Source organism: Pavona decussata, unplaced genomic scaffold (assembly GCF_977016875.1).
Source record: "Pavona decussata unplaced genomic scaffold, jaPavDecu1.1 SCAFFOLD_195, whole genome shotgun sequence".
Classification (NCBI taxonomy): domain Eukaryota; kingdom Metazoa; phylum Cnidaria; class Anthozoa; order Scleractinia; family Agariciidae; genus Pavona; species Pavona decussata.
This window is the reverse complement of record NW_028145604.1, coordinates 2,136,470-2,160,052: the sequence shown is the minus strand read 5'-3', so window position 1 is coordinate 2,160,052 and position 23,583 is coordinate 2,136,470. Positions and strand designations below refer to the sequence as shown.

Below are 23,583 nucleotides of genomic sequence, written 5' to 3'. Positions count from 1 at the left end.
CGTTCATCGCCGTTCTTTGGAGCGGATTGTCTCAAGCGAATCAGACAATAATAATATAGCCACAGAAATTTATAGCATTCTATTGATTTCACAACACTCAAAGTTTGTAAAGAGCAAAATTGAAGCTCCTGACATCGACTAATTAAGACATATGAGATTCATTGCAATAATCCAAGACAGATCTAGAATTAAAATGTAATAAAGGTTGTTATAAGACCCCTTATAGGTGCGAAAATGTCCGGAACTATTATGAAAAATGAAGGAAAAAAACTTTAGCGTTACGCCTTGATTTACTTTAATTTTTAGACGGGGCGCATGTACAATTTATAGGTTTTCATAACAAATCACGCAGTTTTGATTTCACTTAGTTCAAATTGAATTCCAAATCGCTTTTCCGTTAAGGTTTCAGAAAAGCAATTAATAAAGAGATTTAGAATCGCGTTTACGGCAAACTACAAACATGAGATTCGCGTTTTTGTTTTCTTGAAAATATAAATACACAGAAGGGAATAGTATAGTGGGAAATAATTCTGACCTTTGATGCTAACCCAAAACTGCTCAATTTTACTGAGAAAATGAAAACATCGAGAGGCAAATATAGGATAAACATGGTCACGTGGACATTTCTGCCCTTTGCCGTTTGGCATAAACGTTACTCACTTCGTATATCACATCACTTAAAAAATTGGCAAGAAAACAGGTTACATCTACAAACAAAAGCTAGGTGTTTTCTTTTAGCAAGCACATTATCGTCACTGCGTTTAGCAAGAAACTTCTAAGACAACTCACAAAGGATTTCACTGATTCTTTCATTAATTCACCTGCTTGGAGCTCGGCCCTATTGTTTTCCCTCCTGCGAATATTATCCTCGAAGCGCGGTAGCTTAAAAATAATTAGACTAAATAAATCTCTGTAATTTACTCTAAATCACCCTCGACCAAATGTGATCTTTTCATTTTCGGAGGTATTACGCATGCGCAGTTATGGTTTGTAGAGGTAATGATCTCTTATCAATGACTGCAAGTCATTAACTACAAAAAAGAACGCCTTTGCGATGGCCCATTACCGGGTAGATGTTGTCATTAACACGTCTTTAAAATGGCAATAAAGTCCGGCTTCAATATCCGGGCGAGTTAGGTGCCGAATAGGCTGAGTTATTAGTTTTTGCACGGGTAAAACTGAATGCAGGAATAAAATGTTGTGTTTCAAATTCTGCTCTAGAAAATATTCCTACGCATTTCTTCAAGTAGACTCCTTCGGTGGCTCACTAATTCTTTTTGAATCAGAAAGGCTAAAAATCGTATCAAAGCTGTACTTTCTTTCGAATAAAACTCTGAAATAATTTGTTTTTTAATCCAGGCGCCCGGATGACTATAATTGCAAGAAATGCGAGTAATAACTAACCAAATAATCTTTGTTTAATTTTACAGAAAAAAAATTCAATAACTTGTCTATAACAAAAAAAACTATAAATTTCCCTGTTTACATAGGCTCAATAAAAGAGAACAGTAATGCCAACAACATGATAAATTAATAACTGGTTTCTGAAATTTCTCTATTCCTCGTTTATCTCTATCCGCTTACAAGGATTAGAAGCAAACCACAAATTTATCCTTGAGGAAGAGAAGTAGAGACCAAAAAAAATTCAATAATTTTTCCCAACAATTCGCTTTGCGCTATTAAAAGATGCTAATTAGAGTATGAAACAACTATTGCGTCCGCGGTGATGCGGAGCTCTGTCGAGTTTTAGAGGAGAGGCGTCCCCAAAGGTTTTGTTGAAAACAATTGCATCGTGATGTTTTCAATATCAGTTTGAATGTGAACTATTGCCGTATGAGCTAGAGAGTTAAAACATTTTACTAACATGTATACCTGAGGCAATGAAACACCGATATCCACGGAAAATAAAGAAGAAAATACAATAATTCAAGAATTCAAGATAAGATTGAAAAGTGTTGCCAAAAGTGTTTTCGACGTACAAAGATGAAAAACAAATAAGATAATTCTAAAGGTGAATTTCGTGTGTATTACTAAGATAATGCTGTTACAAAATAAGACGAAGGAAATAAAAAAATTGAACCACAACAAATACAATAAAATCAAGCCACCCGTGGAATATTTTACCGTAAACCACTTATAACTTTAGTATTAATTTCAGTTACTGGGAATAAGCTGATGGCATAGGGAAAAGCAGCCGGTTAAATATCTACAGAGTTAATTTACAAAAACAGTCTAACCAGGTGCTTGTCAGAGAGAGAGCTCAGACGGAGCACTAAACCGAATCATTGAGATACTTCGACGAGTCAAATTGTGACCGGTTCCCCGTCTGATTGTGTCACAAAAAATGAAAGCAAAACTATGTTGCACGACAAAAATTAGCTTCTATCTGAAAAATGTAGGTCACGTTTTAATGTCAGAATTAATTAATTAATTAATTGTTTTATTGCAAATATTAGCCGAGTACTATTTGAAAACGAGGGCGCGTTTCATTGGCTTTCCAAACACGAGAAAACGAACGGCCGAGTGCTTTTATCTGTTTTCGAGTGTTTTTTTCTCGAGTACTTCTCTAGCGAATACAATTATAAAATTTTCTGTGTAATCAGCGGTGCCCATTCAGAGAGTTCTTTGTTGCTATATTTGTTGTATTGGAATTCCATTATGTCACCTACTTGCTAGATTATCCAATTGTTGGCTTTGTCACGGCTTCTGACACCCACTTGTCAGGTTTTCGCAACCGAGTGTATTCATTATTGATAACTCCCGCTTCGTGGTCATTTGATTGAAGCGCTCACTTTGCTTAGTACTCTCCTTCGTCATGAGTAATAGATTCAGACCAGCAAAGACAAACCAAGAAGAAAAGCTTTGTATAGAAAGGGTCGTACCAAAATCGACCCTCTACAAAAACAAATGGACTCCTTCCATTGTTTTGGAATGGCAAGGAGTGCGGACGTGAAAAGTGCCAACATTGGAACCAGGTGGCTTGTTCCGGCAATGATTACGATCTTCACAAAGTCCTGACCTTGGATGTGCCTTTAGTTGAGATGGATGCTTTAAGCCTAAACTACTGGATGACAAAATTTGTTCAAGAAGTGACAAGGCCGCCCAAGCCGGGAGAGATATCCTCCAAAGACGCTCTATCAGATTGTGTGCGCCTTACGTCGTTACCTGAGTGAAAAGGACCTCGGCGACCAAGAATTGAATCCTTTGGAATCAACAGACACAAGGTACAGTTTTTCTTTCTAGTTAATTGTTTAAGATATCGATTGAAATAGTAGTTTGGATAGATATTGTTTTGTTATTTCTGGAATTTATTGTCTGCAAGAATCGTTAATAGTAAAAGCTATTTTATTAACGTTGTTGTTGTGTTGGTTAATGAAACTGCAAATTTAGAAATATTTTCCACATGTTTCAAAATTGTTGAAAACACATCTGGTTTTCAACTCGTGTTTCACTGGATTTTTAAATACTAAAACAAGCAAATTATTATTGTTATTATTATTATTACTACAACGCCTACTACCCTGGTAACCATGGTGAACTGACTAGAAGCCATAGCATTGTTACAGGGGCAACCTTCACTGTTTCCAATGTCTCACACGGTTGGTCAATAGGACAAAAGAACAAACAACAGAACAATGCTCCCAACCCTAAAAAGCAATTCAGCTGCAGGTCCAATGAAAATAGAGCTTTTGAAGGTGCAGGTCAACTACTGTTACAAACTGAATTGTTTTAGTTTGTTTGCTTGTTTGTTTGCATGCTTGGTTTCACTAAAAATGAAGCCAAACTGTAGGGTGAAAAAGAAATTTAGTTTATTTCCCATACTGGGAGTCAAGCCCGGGCCACCTGGGTGAAAACCAGGAATCCTAATCGCTGTACTATATATATACTAATAGGAGTGCTCTTCTGAATGAGAATTACTACAAACTGAAATGATTTGAGTTAGGACAGAGAAGTCACCAAACGATGTTAATAATCACTCAAATTGATTTTTAAATAGCCACTAGTAACTCATTAATATCAAAATTTATTGCAAACCTATTAAACAATTTATGTAAACTGTTTACCATATTTTTCTCATAAAATTAAAAGTATATAACTAATTAAATATGACTAAAAAAAGTAAAAATTGTATTCATGCTCATGGAAAGAACCACAGGAATATGCCAATGTGGCAGTAAATCTTCACAGAATCTTGTGGTCGTCTTGAAGACCATAAGATAAATTAAAAAAAAAAAAAATTCATTTGATGAAGACTAATGACATTTATTATTGATGAAGAAGTCTACAAAGAAAGTTTTATGATTGTTGTTAATAACATTTTCAAAGTCAACAGAAGACCATTTTAAAAATTATCAATAATATTAATTATTATTAATTGATATTTAATCAATCAGGTCAAGGCAAGCGACCAAAGCTGCACCCACCTCGCATGACCTTCAGTTTCAGGCATTGGACATCCTATCTAACAGGAGATACACAAACTGGTACATATAAATTTTTGTTGTTTTTGTTGTTGAGACCTTAAAATTTTTTAAATGTTGTTCACTGGCACCTGCAGTGTACAGTTGTGTTGAGAATTAGCCAATTCCATTCCAGGTACTGCCTGGATGCAGTTAGCAATGTAATTTTAAAAATGGTTATGAGAGTAACATGAAAGAGTCAACAATGACTCGTATTTTTAGTAGGGCTTTCTGTATTTCTGTTCATCCTAAGAATTCCTGAACCGACTCTGCAGCTTCTCCAACAAAACAATCGCAGCTGAGCAGGTCTCTCATGCAAGCTTTGTCAGTTAATGAGGTAAAAAAAGCTAGGGTGTCCAGATTGATACTATCAATTTGTGGAACTCCGGAGTTCCACAAATTGATAGTATCGATCTGGATATTGTAGAGAGGGATCCCTCTCTACAATAATTTCATTAAAGTTGGTTTTTCACTTACCCTTCTTAGTGGCTGTCAAAAAATCTTGGCAACAGCTCGCTCCCAAACAGACATCTTTCTCATCTGGCACATATCCATACTTCTTGTCTTTCCACTTTTACTGAGGCTCAGCGGTTTAAGAGGTTAGCAAGCGTTGATCTCCAATGAATTTATCGTGGACTGGTGAAACTGGCGTTGTGGAAGAACCACTGTCATCTCGTTTCTGCGCGTTTCTGTTTGGCGGGTGGACATCCAGAGCTCAGTAAACAGTTTATATAGCTGCCCACAGGTTTGCCTGGCATCTCATACTCTTCACAGTAACAGTCTTTTACCAGATATTGCTTTCTTTTATGGCCATGATTATCAATTTCCATTTTCTAAAGGCAAACGATCGAAGATCGCCTGATTAACGTGCCAAAACTGCAATGGCTCACAGCAAAAAATGTTGCAGGCGTTCGTATTAGAAGAGAGGAGACTGGATGATGCATGGGTAGCCTGCGGACCTAGCCTGCGGTGAAAAGCAAAATGGCGGAGTCGGCTCGTGATGGGAAAGAAAAAGAATTTGATGTTATTGCTGGTTTATCGCATGGTCTCTCTCCAGTTGTCTTAGATATCGGTTTTATTGAGAGAGCAAAGCAGAGGGAGGTTTTGTACAAGTCTTTGCAGTCGTCAACAGTCAGAACAGAGCAAAACTTTCCGGTAATAGTAATATTTTATTGAAGGGTCTTGTGGCAGTTTTAGACAGCCTTACAATATACTGCAACCGGACGATGGAAAGGATATCTGCCATTAGACTTGGCATTTGACATTTATGCTGACTTGGTGTAAACACGTGGCCGGGAATACGTCACATTACAACATCAAAAGTCACAGTTAACGTTTGGAGAGGATCTGTTTCACCCTGAATCTGGACTGGTGAATGTAACCAATAGAGATTTTAACCTCTTTTTAGGTTTTGATCTCTTATTAATTTCTTTATTTCTACTGTAGAAAATTACAGAGGTGATGCAGTTTAATGAAGAGAGTGTACTTTTCTTGGAATTTGTCCAAGACCTTTTGGGTACGTTTGATTCAGAATGGACTGGATAAGTGGTAAGTGGACTATTGCCTCGCATGATGTCAGGTACGGCGGGTCTAACCATCAGGTCACAGGTACAGGTAACAGGTAACACGTTACAGGTACAACCCTAACCTGCTACCTGTGACCTGTACCTGTGAACTGTGACCTGCGTTTTAGACTCCCCCGTGTCAGGTGTGGTGTACCAAGTACACGATAAATGTAATCCTGTAATCCATATTGTTGTTAATATGTAATTATAACTTAATAATATAGTGATGGTAGTAATAATAACAAAATAGTAATAGTGGCAGTTAGAACGTTCGTTTGTGCTTTACACTTTTAAATTAATTTCAATTTGGAAATGAAATGCAATTATCGGTGCAATTATTATAATTTTAAGTCACTCTTAGTGGCTTCTCAGTGAGCCAATCATAATTTTGTAAGCCCAAGTCAATACATAGCCCTCAAGTTATCAGCATTGTTTAACTTAACCTGATGTGGGTATAAAGCTCAGAGTTGGAATGCTTCAATAAACAGAGTGAAATGTGTGATCGAGGAACGTAGAAATGCTAAACTAACTGCCAAGGACATTGTCCACCTAAAGATCACAGAGAACGTTAAACATCTTTCTGACAAAAAGATAGAACTGCAGAAAGCCTTGAGGAATGTTTTATTGCCAGAGGCCAATAAGAAGAGATCGAAGGCCAGTTATCTTCAATCCATGAAAGGTACCAACAAAAACTGGAACTACAATCCAGGGAAGACTCACGGCATTACTCAAGAAGAAATGGAGAGAATATCCGCAAAGGAGATTGCCCAACGCTGTCAATCCTGGAAGATTGAAAATACTTGAAAGATGGCAAGCGAAATTTTAGCCTGCAGAACAGGTTTTTTTTTTTTTTTTTTTTTTGGGGGGGGGGGGGGGGGCGTTTTTCAGGCGAACGTGGAGCGCGAATGACGCGCGACGGGCCCCTCCCATTGCGCAGGCTCTTTTTCAAAGCGTGGTCGCAGTGAGGAGAAAAACACTGATTTTTGCATTTATTTCAAACCTTATTTGTTCACTTCAATCATCTTTTTTCTTTTCCTTACCGTTTTTTCACCAACTTCTCTTCAATTTTAACGCCTTAATTTTTTAATTTTTGGCTTTAAACGCTTGTATAAGAGTCCAGTAAGTGGATATATTTCGAACGTTTTCGGTGTTTTGTTTCCACTGAACAGACAGCGGGTTTCTCCATCATGGTTTAGTTCTCAGTGACAACCGTTTCGATTCTAATATTTCAATTCTTAGACGCTTTCACTGAGGAGGCAAATCATGTGTCATCCAATCCATTTCTAAGGGGGCGATTACATACAGGATTTCAGCCAAGGTGCTGAATTGTCGGGCCAACTGTAATTTTTAGCCGGTTTCAGGGACTGAAATCTCAACATATCCGTCTCCACTCGCGAATAAACTATTTTAAATAGTAGTTTGCAATGACGTGCAGAAAGTTTTCGCTCGGGCTAAAAGGGAATTTTGTCCAGTTCCGTGCTTACATGTACATGTCAATCAAACGAGCTATTTCATCAAGGAGCCTATAGTAAGTAAGTAAGTAAGTAAGTAAGTGAAATTTATTTAGACAGGGTGGCCCAATCAGCTACGGGGCTGTTATCCTGAGGGGCCCTGTATACACCTAGAATAATTATTAATTATGGTATATAACACATATTTGTCTTCTTTATCTTCAAACGAAAAAGGGAGAAAGCGACGAAAGAGACAAAACAAAAGATTTACTGGACGTGATAAAAAATGAACATGAATCTTAGATACTAGCTAGGCCGAGTTGTATAAATCATCTTTAGATAAGTGGGAGTTTCTGCAACTGCTCTCTGTGCTCGGGGGGATTTTGCCGGACGCTATATTGGATCAATGGGCAAAACCTGATTTACTGACGATAGAGAACACAAAAAGAACACGGGAACATCCTTTGTAAGACAAGGAACGACTGCAGACAACTCCCACTCATCTTAAAATGCTTTGTGCAACCTGGCCCAGATCTGAAACGAGCGTGGAAAAATGACAAGTTTTGTTCTAAAATAGGCTCAGAGTTTGGAGAATCGGATGGCACACACCCCTACCAAAACGTACGCGGAGTATCCTCTGATAGGTCGCCATCTTTTAGTCCATCCAAGCGCGGATTTTGCCAAGGAAATTATAATTTTCTTTTCATTTAGGAGCAAACCAATCTTGGATTTAATACAATCTGAATGATTTACGTATCGAGGTGGATCGTTCACACTCTCATTCTAGGGTTCTTTAAATAAACTATTTAAGATGCATTTTACAATAACTGTCCAAATTCCCGCGCGCTGATTGGCTTGTAGCTATTGTCTATAAGAGTACAGACAAAGAAATTGACGTCAGATGTAACGCGTGCGCTTTCTCAACGAAAAAATAGCCAATTCCGCTCGTATTTTTTTTCATGTTATTGTAAAAAACAAATCGACGGCAGTTTTCTATGGTCTATACTCTTATAGACCATAAAATGACGCCATAAAATGTCCAAAACTTGGCAGTGAAACCACTCGCCTATAAGAGTATAGACCATAGAAAACTGCCGTCGATTTGTTAATTGGTCACACTATACGGCTCCGCGTTATCAACAGTCACTTACGCATGCGCACAGCCATATCACCAGGCAGTGGCAGCCACAATCTCGTCCCCAGGGCCCGCGCACGTTTTAGCCCAACAGACTTGTAAGGTTAGTACGGCCCCCGAAATGATCCCCAGCCGCGATATGGTCCCCAAATTGACCCTGAAATGAACCGACACCGAAATAGTCTCTTTTTTGTTTGTTTGTTTGTTTATATTGAACTGGTGGCTGATGATTATAAAAGAATTCCCGCTGTAGCCTTATACCAAACAAGTGATATCCGACATTGTTTTCTCCTTTTCTTGGAAAAAATGGCTCGTTGTTTCTAGGCGGTCTTCTGTCTTCACTCGCAGCTTAGATAACGAAAAGATACTCATCACTACTTGTACGGGTCACAAGACAACACAGAATTAAGGTTACAAAAGTCGAAACTTGAATTGTTGTTATAGTTATTCTTCGAACAGAAACACAGCTCTTCGCCACAGAAGACAAATGATGACTCTCTTGAAATAAGACATGAGGTCTCAATAATGGATTCCATTTGCCCGAGGCAAGTATTAAAAATATGTGGGAACGTTTTGTCCTTCCATCTGGAGGAAAAGAGACACGATTGAGTCCGAGCTATTGTTCAGTGTTCGCTGGTTGAGTTAATACGATTTAATTTTAATTATTTTTGATTGGAGCGTGTGTCGCATTGTATCTTTGGAAACCCCAGCGTGACCCTCACAGATTCACTCAGACACTTCCTCGACAAATAGAAAACGACGTCTCTAATTGAAACCCTAGGAGATTTTCTTCCTCTCTTCGCCAAGCGCAAAGGAATACTGATCTTCGCTTTACCATCAGAGTGCACCGTGCTTTCGTACAATAACATAACGTCTACGTTGATTCGAGTCGCTCCTATTCATCGATACATTGACTACCAGCCACAGAACCCGCCCCGGGTTTATAGGTCACCCTCATCGCCGTTCGTTTCCACTGTTCGTCAGTTTTGCGCTTGGTCAGTTAGCAACAGCAGTTGGAAGCCAGTACGGTTAGACTCTAACAAAATGATGGACGATTGGTGCTATAGGATGCCAAGTCCACACCTGACAGCAGCCGTTCCACCACACTACCATGGCCTAGATTTTGGACGGACGATGCCTCTACGACATCCTCCAAACAGCGCTCGACATCCGAACATGAATCTCTCCTCGCCGCGTCAAAGCTTTCTTCCTTTCTCTGCTCCGTTAGGTGCTTCACCGATACCAGTGGCAAGCCGAGAGCTCCCAATTTCACCATCATCTCCTCCGTTTTCTTCTTCACAATCGCAGCCCCGTTCAAATGAAAGTGTGAGAGCTCAGAATGCGGAGAAAAAACGCTGGCAGACCGCAAACTATCGGTGGATGTTCACTAAAAGAAAAGGTATTAAAGTCGGTTGACTGAACTGAAATTACTTGAATATAACTATATCTAATGTCAGGTACAATCCTATTACCCAAGCTATCAATCTAGTTTACAATCCTGATAACATTTTTTATATTATTACAGAATAGTTTCTATGTTTTTTTATTAGTTCGAGTGTGCGATTTTTCCTGTAGTTCTTAGACGTTAAACGCTTCGTTACTTGCGACAGCAGGATAAAATCTTTAGGATATCTTTGTTGAACCATTACCGAATATTTTAAAACAAACGAATAGTTTCAAACAACGATAGCCAGTTCTTCGGAAGCGGCAAAAGACTGCGATAAATCTTTATGTTTTCAAGTTCGGACATTTTTAACAGTTTCACCTGCTCGTTTACTAGAGACTAACCATTTCTTTTAGTCAGCTTGAAAATGGATACCGCCTCAACACTGCATGGACTATTGAGCATCAAGTCAGTTATTTCCCGGCAATAACTGTTGTATTTCTATTGAAACGGACATGAACACGATGAGTTAAAAAGCGTTGAAGTAAACCACCTTCTATTAAAGAAAACTAGATAGTTATATTTTCAAATAAGCGTGGCATTTTTAGTTTCCCGGCGTTGTGGGAAAACAAGAGTTGCTCGCTAGAATGAATTGAATTCTCTTAGCGTGAAGGTCAGTAAGTGCGGTATTTTATGATCTTATTTCGAAAGCTAAATCCATAAATCAAAATAAACTGTGAGCTTTATTCCACAGTACCTTTTGTTAATCAGATTCTAATGTGGTTACCGCTAATCGATTGTCAAGATCACAAGTTAACATCACTTATAATCTTATCGCTCAAGTGAGCCAAACTCAACACCAAAGATAACCGCCGCAAAAAAATTCATCATCTTCTCTTTAGTTTGTTCATCACCTCTGCTAGTAAGCTTGTTTATTTAAATATTCACTTGCCGAAGAACAGGAACTACTTTACCGAATTTTTCGATTAAAATCTGTAAATTGGTAATTTATTTTCGTTTGTGCGGCTGACATTTTTCTGACACTTGTGAAAATCATTTTCATTGATTTCAATGCAATGTACTCATTAAACTCGTGAAATTAGCCTGGTTTGCTCAAGGTGACGACGCTGTTAATTTTGCGATCTCGGTTTGAACGTCCCGGACGCTATGGCGTTATTCAAGAGAGTAAATTTCGATTTAACTTCGTCTTTATTTGCCATCAACAATTCGCATTGGTGGTCTGTTCTTTTACACAGATCTCTTTCAAAACCTGAACGATGATGAAAGAAAATTTGCTTCTTGAATGACTAGGGAATTTTACTGAATGCTATACTATTTTCCAGGGAAGTTCAGAAGGTTCTAATTGATTATAAAGTCTTAAAATTTACAACGTACCTAAGTTATAAAGCAACAAATGAGTTCGGCCTTGTCAAGCTCGGCCCGAGCTTTGCTCCGGGAGCAAAAGTGATAAACGCTGGCAAGTATTTAACGTACGTTAGGACAAAAAAGTTTTTCATGAATGCAACTTCAAACCCAGTTTAATATGATAGAATCGAAAACTGTCTTTCTAAAATCTTGAAATGCTGATAGAACACGATCGACGAGACTATACAAGTTCTTTTACTACTCAGAATTTAAGCTAATCCGCTCTAACCACGAGAGTAAATATTCATAGAGGGATGTAACAAAAAAATTTGCAACAGTGTAAATAAATTCGGTATGAGTTGATCTGATTTTAAAAGGACAAAGTGGAAAAAAGTTTCAATCATCAAAAGTAGAGCTCCCTAAGCGTTCTTTGTGTCACAGACAGGAATAACACAGAAAAACAAAGAAGCCAAGGTAATCTTCGAAGCGTTCAATCTACGCACAGTTGTTGACCACAACTAGCTACAGAAAGCGACTCAACTATAATTCCAATACTAAGATCAAATGAAAAATTGTAGAGATATATACAGAATACTTTTCCGACTCCAGAATGGATTCGGTAGCCCATCATTGTTAAATTAAACGTGGCATCAAATAAGAAAGAGCTCGGTTGGACTTCCCATATTCTCTTCTTCAAGTACATTCAACATGGCTTTGAGAAATCGCTTAGTTTTCAAAGATCTTTATCGCTTGTGATGAATGGTCAGAGAAGAGGTTATCTTTACTCTTATCGACCACATCCGAAACAGTTTACATTCATCTTTAAACATTGCGGCTTACTGAATGCAAAATATCATCCCCTGGCGTGGCTATAATTTCTTGTCTTTCCTTGCACAGTAGTTAAAAGAAAAGACGAAAAATAAAACACATTAAAATCGTTGCTTACACCATTCGATATAAAGGGTATTCGTGATTAGCCGAACGAGCTTTAGGTGAAGTAAATTATAATTGAACGTTTCACAAATATTAGTTAACTATGTGGTTTAGTTTGATGCATCAATGATTTCAAAATGGACGCCATCTCGATCAAATCGTATTAACCTTAAAATATGGTTTAAATAATGCATAGCTTTTCAAAAGAGCTAGTTTTGTCTTTTAACCGTTTTTCATTATCTTCACGTCAGCAGTGTCTACTGGATCAGAAAAAGAGGAAACAACCGCGGCGAAAAAACCAGAAAACATTCTAAACAACAAGAAGAGGTTCACATTTACCCAGCGACAACTAGTTGAATTGGAGAAGGAGTTTCATTTTAGCAAATATTTGACAAAAACACGACGAATTGAAATAGCATCAAACTTGGATCTTACAGAAACACAGATTAAGATATGGTTTCAAAATCGACGGATGAAGTGGAAGAGAGATCTCAAAGAGTCCAATCGCAAGCAAGGACTGAACGAATCCAATGGCGGTCATTTTAACCCAAGTTTTCATCAAGGTTTCCACCGCCCTATTCTTCACAGCGCCCCAACTTATCAACAAAACCTAGACATTTTTGTTCAACGTCCTACACCTCAATACTTTCCTAACTATTTATCGCTTTAATGCTTAAAGTGAAACAGTTTCAGATCAATGTAACAAGAACTACATGTGTATAGTCAACATGAACATGGTGTATCAAGAATGTGTAACATTTTGAAAAGTTATAATATCTTCTACTATATCATATTACGACTGAAATGAGTGTGTTAGTTACTAATGCTAAACTGAAGGAGACGCAATTTTCTAGCTCACAATGCTAGCAAGATAAAAACGTCTGTATATTGGTTAATTGGATTTCATTTCAAGTTGATGTGGCCATCTGATAAAAATCTCACCCAAAAAACAACTGTACAAAAGAACAAAACGATCGGGCCAAGCAAGAGGAAATAGCATATTAACGGCTTCAAAGGCAAAGTGTGGCTGTAAAAGTGTTTAAAGAAGATAAATACCTTTTTTTGTGGGCTTATATTGAGTTACCTTCGGTTCAAAGTATACATTGATCGCATTGAAGCACGAACGCACACAAGCATCAAGATCATTCAAGCAAATGATATGCACCGGGAGACTTTAGTCATTTCAGTTATGAAAATGTCAGTTAATGCAAAATGAAAGTTTTTATTAGGTCGTCATCATTTCTTTTCATTTAGGCTGTCATGTTGTCTCTGTCTAGTCAATCTGACTGTTTTCCCAGTCCTCTTTGAAACGAAGGCACAGTTGTCACTAGTCACCGTGTCGCTTGGCATTCATAGCACAACGACAATGGCGTGGCAGCCCCTCGCCATGCGTCACTTGGCCAAGGTCCATCATGTACTTGGATTTGAGCCAGGCGAACCTTTGGCCACCTAGGTGAAAACCAGGAATCTCAACTGCTGTACAACATGGGATCGTTTTAATGAGAATTATTGCAAACTGAATTGATTTGAGGTTAAGCAGAGATTGTCACCAAACAATGTTGATACTCATCCAAGTTGAATTAATATCGACTTATATTTCTCATTAAAAATTTATCGAAAAACCACAATGGAGCAATCTTTGTTTTATTGTCTGTCATATTTTTCTCACCAAATAAAAGATATTTAATAAACAAAGAGATAAAAATATAACGAAAAATGGTAAAATTGCATTCATGAATATTAAAAATCCTCTTTAAGTAGTTTGACATACTTACAAAATGTTATCAGCAACGTCTATGGACACTACATTTCCAAAAGACACTTCGAACAAAAATGTTGTGTCTTGTCGGTTAAAATAAGAATTAAAAATCCGTGCCACTGCAACATAAAGGTGGTTGTACAGTGTCTGTTTTCAATTGTTTTGGTTTCCACCCGAACAACTCCCCGTCACAGTGATGTCTTTGTCCGACGCGATCATCGACTGTAAGATTGACCGTCATCACGAAAACAGAGAAAGAAACAACTTGACCCACATACCAAAGTAACAAGGATGCTATTTACTCATAAGTAGTTTCAATTCCCTGCTAGCTAGAGTATCAAGCTTTATTTTCTCCCAGAGTACAAAACTGTCTTGACTGAATTCCATCTTCAGTAAACAAAAATGTGCAGGAATTAGATCAGGCAATGTCAGTGTGTAGTAACATAACAGTATTTGATAAAAACTCTAAAGTAGTTTATCTTGGCGTTTGAAAGTAATCTGTTTATGATAGTAGGAGAGGAAGATTGGACATGCCTCCACAATCTCAAACAATGCAAAGAACCACCCCCTTTACACTTGACTTTATGCTTTTTTTTAATTTATGCAATTGTGCAAAATTGCAGGAAACGTAGAGATGGCGGACAACAACGATTGTCAATGTGGAAGTCACGTGAGTGAAAACCGAGAATACTCATACTCAACCTTTGGTGTCACAGTAGTAACCCCTCTTCCCTCAAAAAGATAAGAAGGGGAGGGGACGATCACTCAAGAGGGGCATGTATCTTAGGAAGGAGCTTGTTCGAGGATTTATGTTAGACAACAGAAACACGTTACGATTTTACAGTACAACATTTTATTCTTTAATTTTGCATTAAAATATTTGAGCATTAAACCCTCACATCTGCAGAAAGTTTTCGCTCGGGCTAAAAGGAAATTCAATACGAAATCTGGGAATTTTGTCCAGTTCCGTGCTTACATGTACATGACAATCGAACGGGCTATTTTGTTTAGGACCTTAATAAAATTTTTGTAGAGCCCATACACATATTTGTCTTTTTTTATCTTCAAACGAAAAAGGGAGAAAATGACGAAAAAGACAAAACAAAAGATTTATTGGACGTGATAAAAAATGAACATGAGTTTTAGAAACCAGCTAGCCCGGTTCTGCTTTCTTTGTTCGGGAGGATTTTGCCGGGCGCTATATTGGATCAATGGGCTAAACCTGATTTACTGAGGATAGAGAACACAAAAAGAACGCGGGAACATCCCTTGGAAGACAAGGAACGACTGCAGACAACTCCCACTCATCTTAAAATGGTTTTTGCAACCTGGCCCAGATCTGAGACGAGCGTGGAAAAATGACATGTTTTGTTCTAAAATAGGCTCAGAGTTTGGAGAATCGGATGGCACACACCCCTACCAAAACTTACATAATAATAATAATAATAGTAATAATTTCTATAGCGCAAATTCAACTAAAGTTTTGAAATGCGCTTTACAAATAGTATCAATTAGACAATATATGTAGTATTAAAAAGTAAACTATCATACATAAAAAAATTAGATCATAAATATTATGCTAACTAATTCTGTTAAAATTAAAAATCGTATAAACGTTATTCTAAAAAACTACTCGAGATATGCTCTCTTAAAAAGGAGAGTCTTAAGTTTCCGTTTGAAAATATCAATACGCGGAGTATCCTCTGGTAGGTCGCCATCTTTTAGTCCATCCAAACGCGGATTTTGCCAAGGGAGCAAACCAACTACAATCTGAATGATTTACGTATCGACTCGAGGTGGATCGTTCACACTCTCATTCTAGGGTTCTTTAAATACACTATTTGAAATGCATTTGTCACACTATACAGCTCTGCGTAATGGACGGTCCCTTACGCATGCGCACAGCCATATCACTGGGCAGTAGGAGCCACAATCTCGTCCCCAGGGCCCTCAAGCGTTTTAGGCCAACGGCCATGTGCAGGCTCGGATGTCTTGCTTCCTTGGTGATGACCAAAAGGAACGCAGCCTCTGGGAACGAGATTTTGGTGGCCTGGCCCCAGTTGTTCAAAGGCCGGATAACTTTATCCGCTGGATAAGGCACTGTTCAGGGTCTAAAATATACTTCACGTTAAACGTTGTCCAAGGTTTTCGTACACTCCCAAACTTAAATGTGGTTAGAGTGTGCATAAAAGCTTGTACAAGAGGAAATATTGAAATCTTTGCACAGATTCAAAAAGTCGGATAGTGACTTATCCACAGGATAAAGTTATCTGGCCTTTGAACAACTGGGGCCTGGTGGGCAGCTGTCCCGGACTTGTTAGGGTTTTACGGCCCCTGAAATGATCCCCAAGCGCGAAATGGTCCCCAGATTGACCCTGAAATGAACCGACACCGAAATAGTCTCTTTTTTGTTTGATTGTTTTTTTCACGCTGACCCCGAAATAATCCCAAGTAATAATCGGCATGGAATGGCGTGGCTCATTGTAGAATAGGCCATTTTCGAGTTGTTTTAGGCCTCACTATGAAAGCGAGACTAAGTGCAAAGTTGTTATTATGAAAATTAGTCTGCAAACTCGTGCAAACAAAACTAATTTTCATATGAAAAGCTTTACACTTAGCCTCGCTTTTATAATGAGGTTCACAACAACTCGGAAATTGCCTATTTTTAATATTGGACTTTTGGACACTATTTTGCAACTTCTTTTCAATTAATTTTCATCGTTTGTTCACATTTCCTGAGGTTTCCTAAATACATCTTGTACATAAAGAGAGAAAAAAAGTGGAGCGTATTGGGAAGTTTAACCTGTTTTGTATAATTAATACAAAATTAATCAGCCTTCAGTTTATAGCGGTTATACGAACTCAGGGAACACACAACCCAAAGCTGCCTTCAAACGAGTCGGATAGAGTTGATCGAAGAAAAGCCAATGAAATTATTATATGACGGAGTTCAATTTAATTATATCTCTTCGCCGTGGCCATTCCGCAGAGCTGTGTAATGTGACTGTTCGAGTGAACTGGGTTCCAGTGTTGAGGTTTTGTGACGTTACACTTTGCTGAGCATGCGTGCTGTAGATTTTACTTAAGAACGAAGAAATTGTGTGAAGGTGTAGTGGGTGCAATTTACATTAGTTAAAATAATGTACTTTTGATTCGTTTCAGTGGACCGTAGAAGCTTTCTCTTAACTGTTCCTCGCCGGTAGTTTCCAAAATTTACCAACACTTGAGTTTTATAGCAATTTGTGATAAAATTTATCAAACGATCGGAAAGGCATATATTGAGTAGTAGTCGCCTCAGTCGAAAGGATAAATTACACCCTTAGGTTTTTTTTCATTTAAATTAATTCTTCTTTCTCGAGGAAGTCAATTTTGAAGGATATTACCTGAAAGAGACTGAACCCAAGTTTGTGTTAACATCAACAAGAAACTTATAATAAATGAAATAAAAATTGAAGTAACCAAATGTGCTGTAGTAAAGAAAGTTTACACCTGTCTTCAAACATAACTACAATAGCACCTTATGAGAAAAAACAATGGCGACTGAGGCACACAATAACCTTTTTTGTGGTAAAGTTTGACCTGTGCTCCTAAATTGTAAAAATTTTAGAAATTGGCTTGTAGGTATACGCCCGGAATGGATGAAGACGTTTTTTGTGTTCGAATCTTGACTTAGTTCTATTCCAAGGGAACGAAGGTTGAAACATTGACTAATAATGTGAATTCGAAGGCCTAGTTCTTATTATAATCTATTTCTTCAAACAACAAAAGTGGTGGTACAAGAGTTTAATATTGTTTCGCGGTAAAACCAGCTCGATGCAGCGACAAGCTCAATCAACAATTTTTTCTTGTTTTGTTGCTCAGGCATATATTTTTAACCTTCGTTTTCACTTGATTCATACTACTTGCTTACGTCAATTTATATGAACAGGGAAATCTTAATATTAAGCTATTTAATAGAACGAATAAAAACACTAGAGAATTTTGGGAATTGAACAATTCTACACCATATCTAGCGATTTTGAGGTGATTCTTTTGGTGTCTTCCAGATGATTTTTTAGATGCCAAAACGTCCAGCCCACACACGCCTACAAACGGCAGCTCGTGATCTCTATTTTTAGAACACTTTATACGGAATCACAACGGTGTATTTGCGTTATCAAAATAAACCAGGTACAAAAGCATTGGCGGATTATAGCGGCAAGCCATTTTGTTGAGAACGTGATTGAAACTTTTAAGGCTTGTATGCCGTCAATACGAAGAGGGGCCTTATTGTACCTCTCAGCACGAAACAACTTCTTATTAAAATGTGAAATCTATTGAAATGTTTTATTTATGGTTCACTGAAGTTTCGCCATCTGACGGAGACCGTGTAATCTGCACAAATTAAACAGCCGCAAAAATGACGCTCACAATGCGATTAAAACCGCACTTTCTGCTTGAGTAAGTCAGTTTGTACACAATTTGTACCAGAAAGCTAGATGGAATGTCAAGAACCTTTGCCATCGCGACTTAAGACAGATGACAAACTACGGATGATAAAAACGCCGGATTTGGAAAAAAAAAAACCTTCCGGAATATATTTAGCTTCAGTAGTGGTATATCACCGAAAGTTCGAACCACGAAGGTGAACGTTCTTTATTTTGAAGTGAAATACAATGTGAATTACGGAGATTTATAAATTTTTGCAATATTTTGAACTGATGACTGATGATTATAAAAGAATTCCCGCTGTATCCTTATACCAAACAAGTGATATCCGACTTTGTTTTCTCCTTTTTTTGGAAAAATGGCTCGTTGTTCCTAGGCGGTCTTCCGTCTTCACTCGCAGTTTAGATAACGGAAAGATAATCATTACTTCCTGCATGGGTCAGAAGACAACACAGAATTATGGTTACAAAAGTCGAAACTTGAATTGTTGTTATAGTTATTCTTCAAACAGAAACACAGCTCCTCGCCACAGAATAAGACAAATGATGATTGTCTTGAAATAAGGCATGAGGTCGCAATAATGGATTCCATTTGCCCGAGGCAAGTTTTACAAATATGTGGGCCGTTTTGTCCTTCCATCTGAAAGAAAAAGACACGATTGAGTCCGAGCTATTGTTCAGCGTTCGCCGATTAACTTAATACGATTTAATTTTAATTATTTTTGATTGGAGCGTGTGTCGCATTGTACCTTTGGAAACCCCAGCGTGACTCTCACAGATTCACTCAGACACTTCCTAGACAAGTAGAAAACGACGTCTCTAATTGAAACCCCAGGAGATTTTCGTCCGCTCTTCGCCAAACGCAGCGGAATACTGATCTACCTCATCTACGCTCTTCCATGGGAGTGCACCGTGCTTTCGTGTAATAACATAACTTGTACGTTGATTCGAGTCGCTCCTATTCATCGATACATTGACTACCAGCCACAGAACCCGCCCCGGGTTTATAAGTCACCCTCATCGCCGCTCGTTTCCACTGTTCGTAAGTCTTGCGCTTGATCAGTTAGCGACAGCAGTTGGACGCCGGTAAGGCGAGACTCTAACAAAATGATGGACGATTGGTGCTATCGGATGCCAGCTCCACACTTGACAGCAGCTGTTCCACCACACTGCCATGGCCTAGATTTTGGACGGACGATGCCTCTACGACATCCGAACATCAACCTCTCCTCGCCGCGTCAAAGCTTTCTTCCTTTCTCTGCTCCGTTAGGTGCTTCATCGATGCCACTGGCAAGCCGAGAGCTCCCGATTTCACCATCATCTCCTCCGTTTTCTTCTTCACAATCGCAGCCCCGTTCAAATGAAAGTGTGAGAGTTCAGAATGCGGAGAAAAAACCCTGGCAGACCGCAAACTATCGGTGGATGTTTACTAAGAGAAAAGGTAGCAAATTAGGTTACTTGAAGTGAAATTACTTGAATATAGCTGTATCTTATGTCAGTTACAATCCTGTTACCCAAGCTATCAATCTAGTTTACAATCCTGAAAACATTTTTTTGTATTATTACACAATAGTTTGTATGTTTAGTTCGAGTGTGCGTTTTTTCCTGTATCTGTAGACGTTAAACGCTTCGTTACTTGCGACAGCAGGATAAAATCTTTCGGATATCTTTGTTGAACCATTACCGAACAGTTTCAAACAACGATAGCAAGTTCTCCGGGAGCGGCACAAGACTGCGATAAATCTTTATGTTTTCAAGTTCGCACATTTTTCATTACAGTTTCACCTGCTCGTTTACTGGAAACCATTTCTTTTCGTTAGCTTGAAAATGGATACCGACTCAACACTGCATGGACTATTGAGCATCAATTTAGTTATTTCACGACAATAACTGTTGTATTTCTATTGAAACGGACATAAAAAACGATGAGTTTAAAAGCGTTGAAGTAAACCACCTTGCAGTAAAGAAGACTAGATAGTTATATTTTCAAATGAGCGTGGCATTTTTAGTTCCATTGTAGGGAAAACAAGAATTGCTCGCTAGAATGAGTTGAATTCTCTTAGAGTAAAGGTCAGTAATTGCGGTATTTTATGGTCTTATTTCGAAAGCTAAATCCATAAATCAAAATAAGCTGTGAGCTTTATTCCGCAGTACATTTAGTTAATCAGATTCTAATGCGGTTACCGCTAATCGATTGTCAAGATCACAAGTTAACATCACTTATAATCTTATCGCTCAAGTGAGCCAAACTCAACAGCAAAGATAACCGCTGCAAAAAATTCATCATCTTCTCTTTAGTTTGTACCTCACACCTGCTGGCAGCTTGTTTATTTATACACTTACCAAAAAACAGGAACTACTTTACCGAATTTTTCGATTAAAACCTGTAAATTGGTAATTTATTTTCGTTTGTGCGGCTGACACTTTTCTGACACTTGAAAATCATTTTAATTGATTTCAATGCAATGTACTTATTAAACTCTTGAAATTAGCCTGGTTTGCTCAAGGTGACAACGCTATTAATTTTGCGATCTCGGTTTGAACGTCCTATGGCGTTATTCGAGAGAGAAAATTTCGATTTAACTTCGTCTTCATTCGCTATCAATAATTCGCATTTATGATCTGTTCTTTTACATAGATCTCTTTCAAAACCTGAACGATGTTGACTAGAGAATTTTTACTGAATGCTATACATTTTTCCAGTGAAGTTCAGAAAGTTCTAATTGATTTGTAAAGTCTCAAAACATTGAAATAACCCTGTAAAATTCTCAGCGTACATAGCCTGTAAAGCAACAAATGAGTTTGGCCTTGTCAAGCTCGCAGCAAAAGTCATAAACGCTGGCAACCATTTAACGTACGTTAAATGTCACGTTTTTCATAAATGCAACTTCAAACCCAGTTTAATAGGATAGAATCGAAAACTGTCTTTGTAAATATGTCCTGAAATACTGATAGAACACGATCGACGAGACTATTCAAGTTTTTTTTATGTACTCAGAATTTAAGCTAATCCGCTCTAACCGCGAGAGTAAATATTCATAAAGGGATGTAACAACAAAATTTGCAACAGTGTGAGAAATAAATTCGATATCAGCTGATCTGATTTTAAAGGACAAAGTGGAAAAAAGTTTCAATCACCAAAAGTAGAGCTCTCTAAGCGTTCTTTGTGTTACAGACAGGAATAACGCAACAAAGCAAAGAGGCCATACCTATCAAGGTAATCTTCGAAGCGTTCAATCTACGTACAGTTGTTTACCACAACTAGCGACAGAAAGCCACTCAGCTATAATTCTAACTATACTGAAACCAAATGAAAAATTATAGAGATATATACAGAATACTTTTCCGACTCCCGAATGGATTCGGTAGCCCATCATTGTTAAATTTAAAAACGTGGCATCAAATAAGAATTGAAGGAGCTCGGTTGGAAGTCCCATATTCTCTTCTTCAAGTACTCCTAACATGGCTTTGAGAAATCGCTTAGTTTTCAAAGATCTTTATCGCTTCTGATGAATGATCAGAGAAGAGGTTATCTTTACTCTTATCGACCACATCCGAAACAGTTTACATTCATCTTTAAACATTGCGGCTCCACTGGATGCAAAATATCATCCCCTGGCGTGGCCATGCTTTCTTGTCCTTCCTTGCACAATAGCTAAAAGAAAAGACGAAAAATAAAACACAGAAAAGTCCTTGCGTACACCATTCGCTATAAAGGGTATTCGTGATTAGCCGAACGAGCTTTAGGTGGAGTAGATTAAGATTGAACGTTTCACGAATATTAGTTAACTATGTGGTTTAGTTTGATGCATCAATGATTTCAAAATGGACGCCATCTCGATCAAATCGTATTAACCTTAAAACATGGTTTAAATAAAGCATAGCTTGTTAAGAGAGCTAGTTTTATCGTTTAACCTTTTTTCATTATCTTCACGTCAGCAGTGTCTACTGGGTCAGAAAAAGAGGAAACAACCGCGGCGAAAAAACCAGAAAACATTCCAAACAACAAGAAGAGGTTCACATTTACGCAGCGACAACTAGTTGAATTGGAGAAGGAGTTTCATTTTAGCAAATATTTGACAAGAACACGACGAATTGAAATAGCATCAAACTTGGCTCTAACAGAGACACAGATAAAAATATGGTTTCAAAATCGACGAATGAAGTGGAAGAGAGAACTGAAAGAGTCCGTTCGCAAGCGAGGAGTGAACGAACCCAATGGCGGTCATTTCAACCCAAGTTTTCATCAAGGTTTCCAGCGCCCTATTCTTGACAGCGTCCCAGCTTATCAACAAAACCCAGACATTTTTGTTCAACGTCCTACACCTCAATACTTTCCTAACTATTTATCGCTTTAATGCTTAAAGTAAAACAGTTTCAGATTAATCTAACAAGAACTAAATGTTTATAGTCAACATGAACATGGTGTATCAAGAATGTGTAACATTTTGAAAAGTTATAATATCTTCTACTATATCATATAACGACTGAAATGAGTGTATTTAACTATTGCAAAACAAGGAGACGATATTTTCTAGCTCACAACGCTAGCAAAATAAAAGCGTTTGTATATTGGTAAATTGGATTTCATTTCAAGTTGAGGTGGCCATCTGATAAAATCTCACTCAAATAACAACTGTACAAAAGAACAAAACGATCGGGCCAAGCAAGAGGAAATAGCATATTAACGGCTTCAAAGGCAAAGTGTGGCTGTAAAAGTGTTTAAAGAAGATAAATACCTTTTGTTGTGGACTTATATTGAGTTACCTTCGGTTCAGTCAAAGTATATATAGATCGCATTGGAGCACAAACCCACACAAGCATCAAGATCATTCAAGCAAATGATATGCACCGGGAGACTTCAGTCATTTCAGTTATGAAAATGTCAGTTAATACAAAATGAAAGTTTTTATTGGACCGTCATCATTTCTTTTCATTTAGGCTGTCATGTTGTCTCTGTCTAGTCAATCTGGCTGTTTTCCTAGTCGTCTTTGAAACGAAGGCATGGTTGTCAATAGTCACCGTGTCTCTTGGCATTATAGCACAACGACAATGGCGTGGCAGCCCCTCGCCGTGCGTCACTTGGCCAAGGTCCATCATGTAC

At 38.0% G+C, this 23,583-nt stretch overlaps 2 protein-coding genes and 1 long non-coding RNA gene across 6 annotated transcripts in view; 2 read left to right on the top strand and 1 right to left on the bottom strand.

Moving 5' to 3' along the window:
* Positions 1-5,335, bottom strand: part of LOC146461718 (uncharacterized) — a 40,956-nt gene extending 35,621 nt beyond the window's left edge. The window contains exon 1 of the long non-coding RNA XR_014857357.1: positions 4,938-5,335. This is a non-coding gene — a long non-coding RNA (uncharacterized LOC146461718). The remainder of the gene's footprint in view (positions 1-4,937) is intronic.
* Positions 5,336-5,629: 294 nt separating this feature from the next.
* On the top strand, positions 5,630-23,225 carry LOC146461716 (homeobox protein Hox-A4-like). 3 transcript variants are annotated; one of them, XM_085086700.1, is made up of 4 exons: positions 5,630-5,837; positions 5,907-6,008; positions 14,676-14,722; positions 22,422-23,225. In XM_085086700.1, the coding sequence occupies exons 2-4, from the start codon at positions 5,932-5,934 to the stop codon at positions 22,835-22,837; spliced, it is 540 nt and encodes a 179-aa protein (XP_084942826.1). In that variant the 5' UTR covers positions 5,630-5,837; positions 5,907-5,931; the 3' UTR covers positions 22,838-23,225. The 3 variants fall into 3 exon arrangements, with proteins under 3 accessions (XP_084942826.1, XP_084942825.1, XP_084942824.1); XM_085086699.1 differs by lacking the exons at positions 5,630-5,837; positions 5,907-6,008; positions 14,676-14,722 and adding an exon at positions 16,348-19,920; XM_085086698.1 differs by lacking the exons at positions 5,630-5,837; positions 5,907-6,008; positions 14,676-14,722 and adding an exon at positions 16,348-19,920 and having other exon boundaries at positions 22,419-23,225.
* On the top strand, positions 8,769-14,316 carry LOC146461717 (uncharacterized). Of its 2 annotated transcripts, none has more exons than XM_085086696.1 (2): positions 8,769-10,010; positions 12,548-14,316. In XM_085086696.1, exons 1-2 carry the CDS (start codon positions 9,656-9,658, stop codon positions 12,961-12,963), a joined length of 771 nt encoding a protein of 256 aa, XP_084942822.1. In that variant the 5' UTR covers positions 8,769-9,655; the 3' UTR covers positions 12,964-14,316. The 2 variants fall into 2 exon arrangements, with proteins under 2 accessions (XP_084942822.1, XP_084942821.1); XM_085086695.1 differs by having other exon boundaries at positions 12,545-14,316.
* Positions 23,226-23,583: the final 358 nt, after the last annotated feature.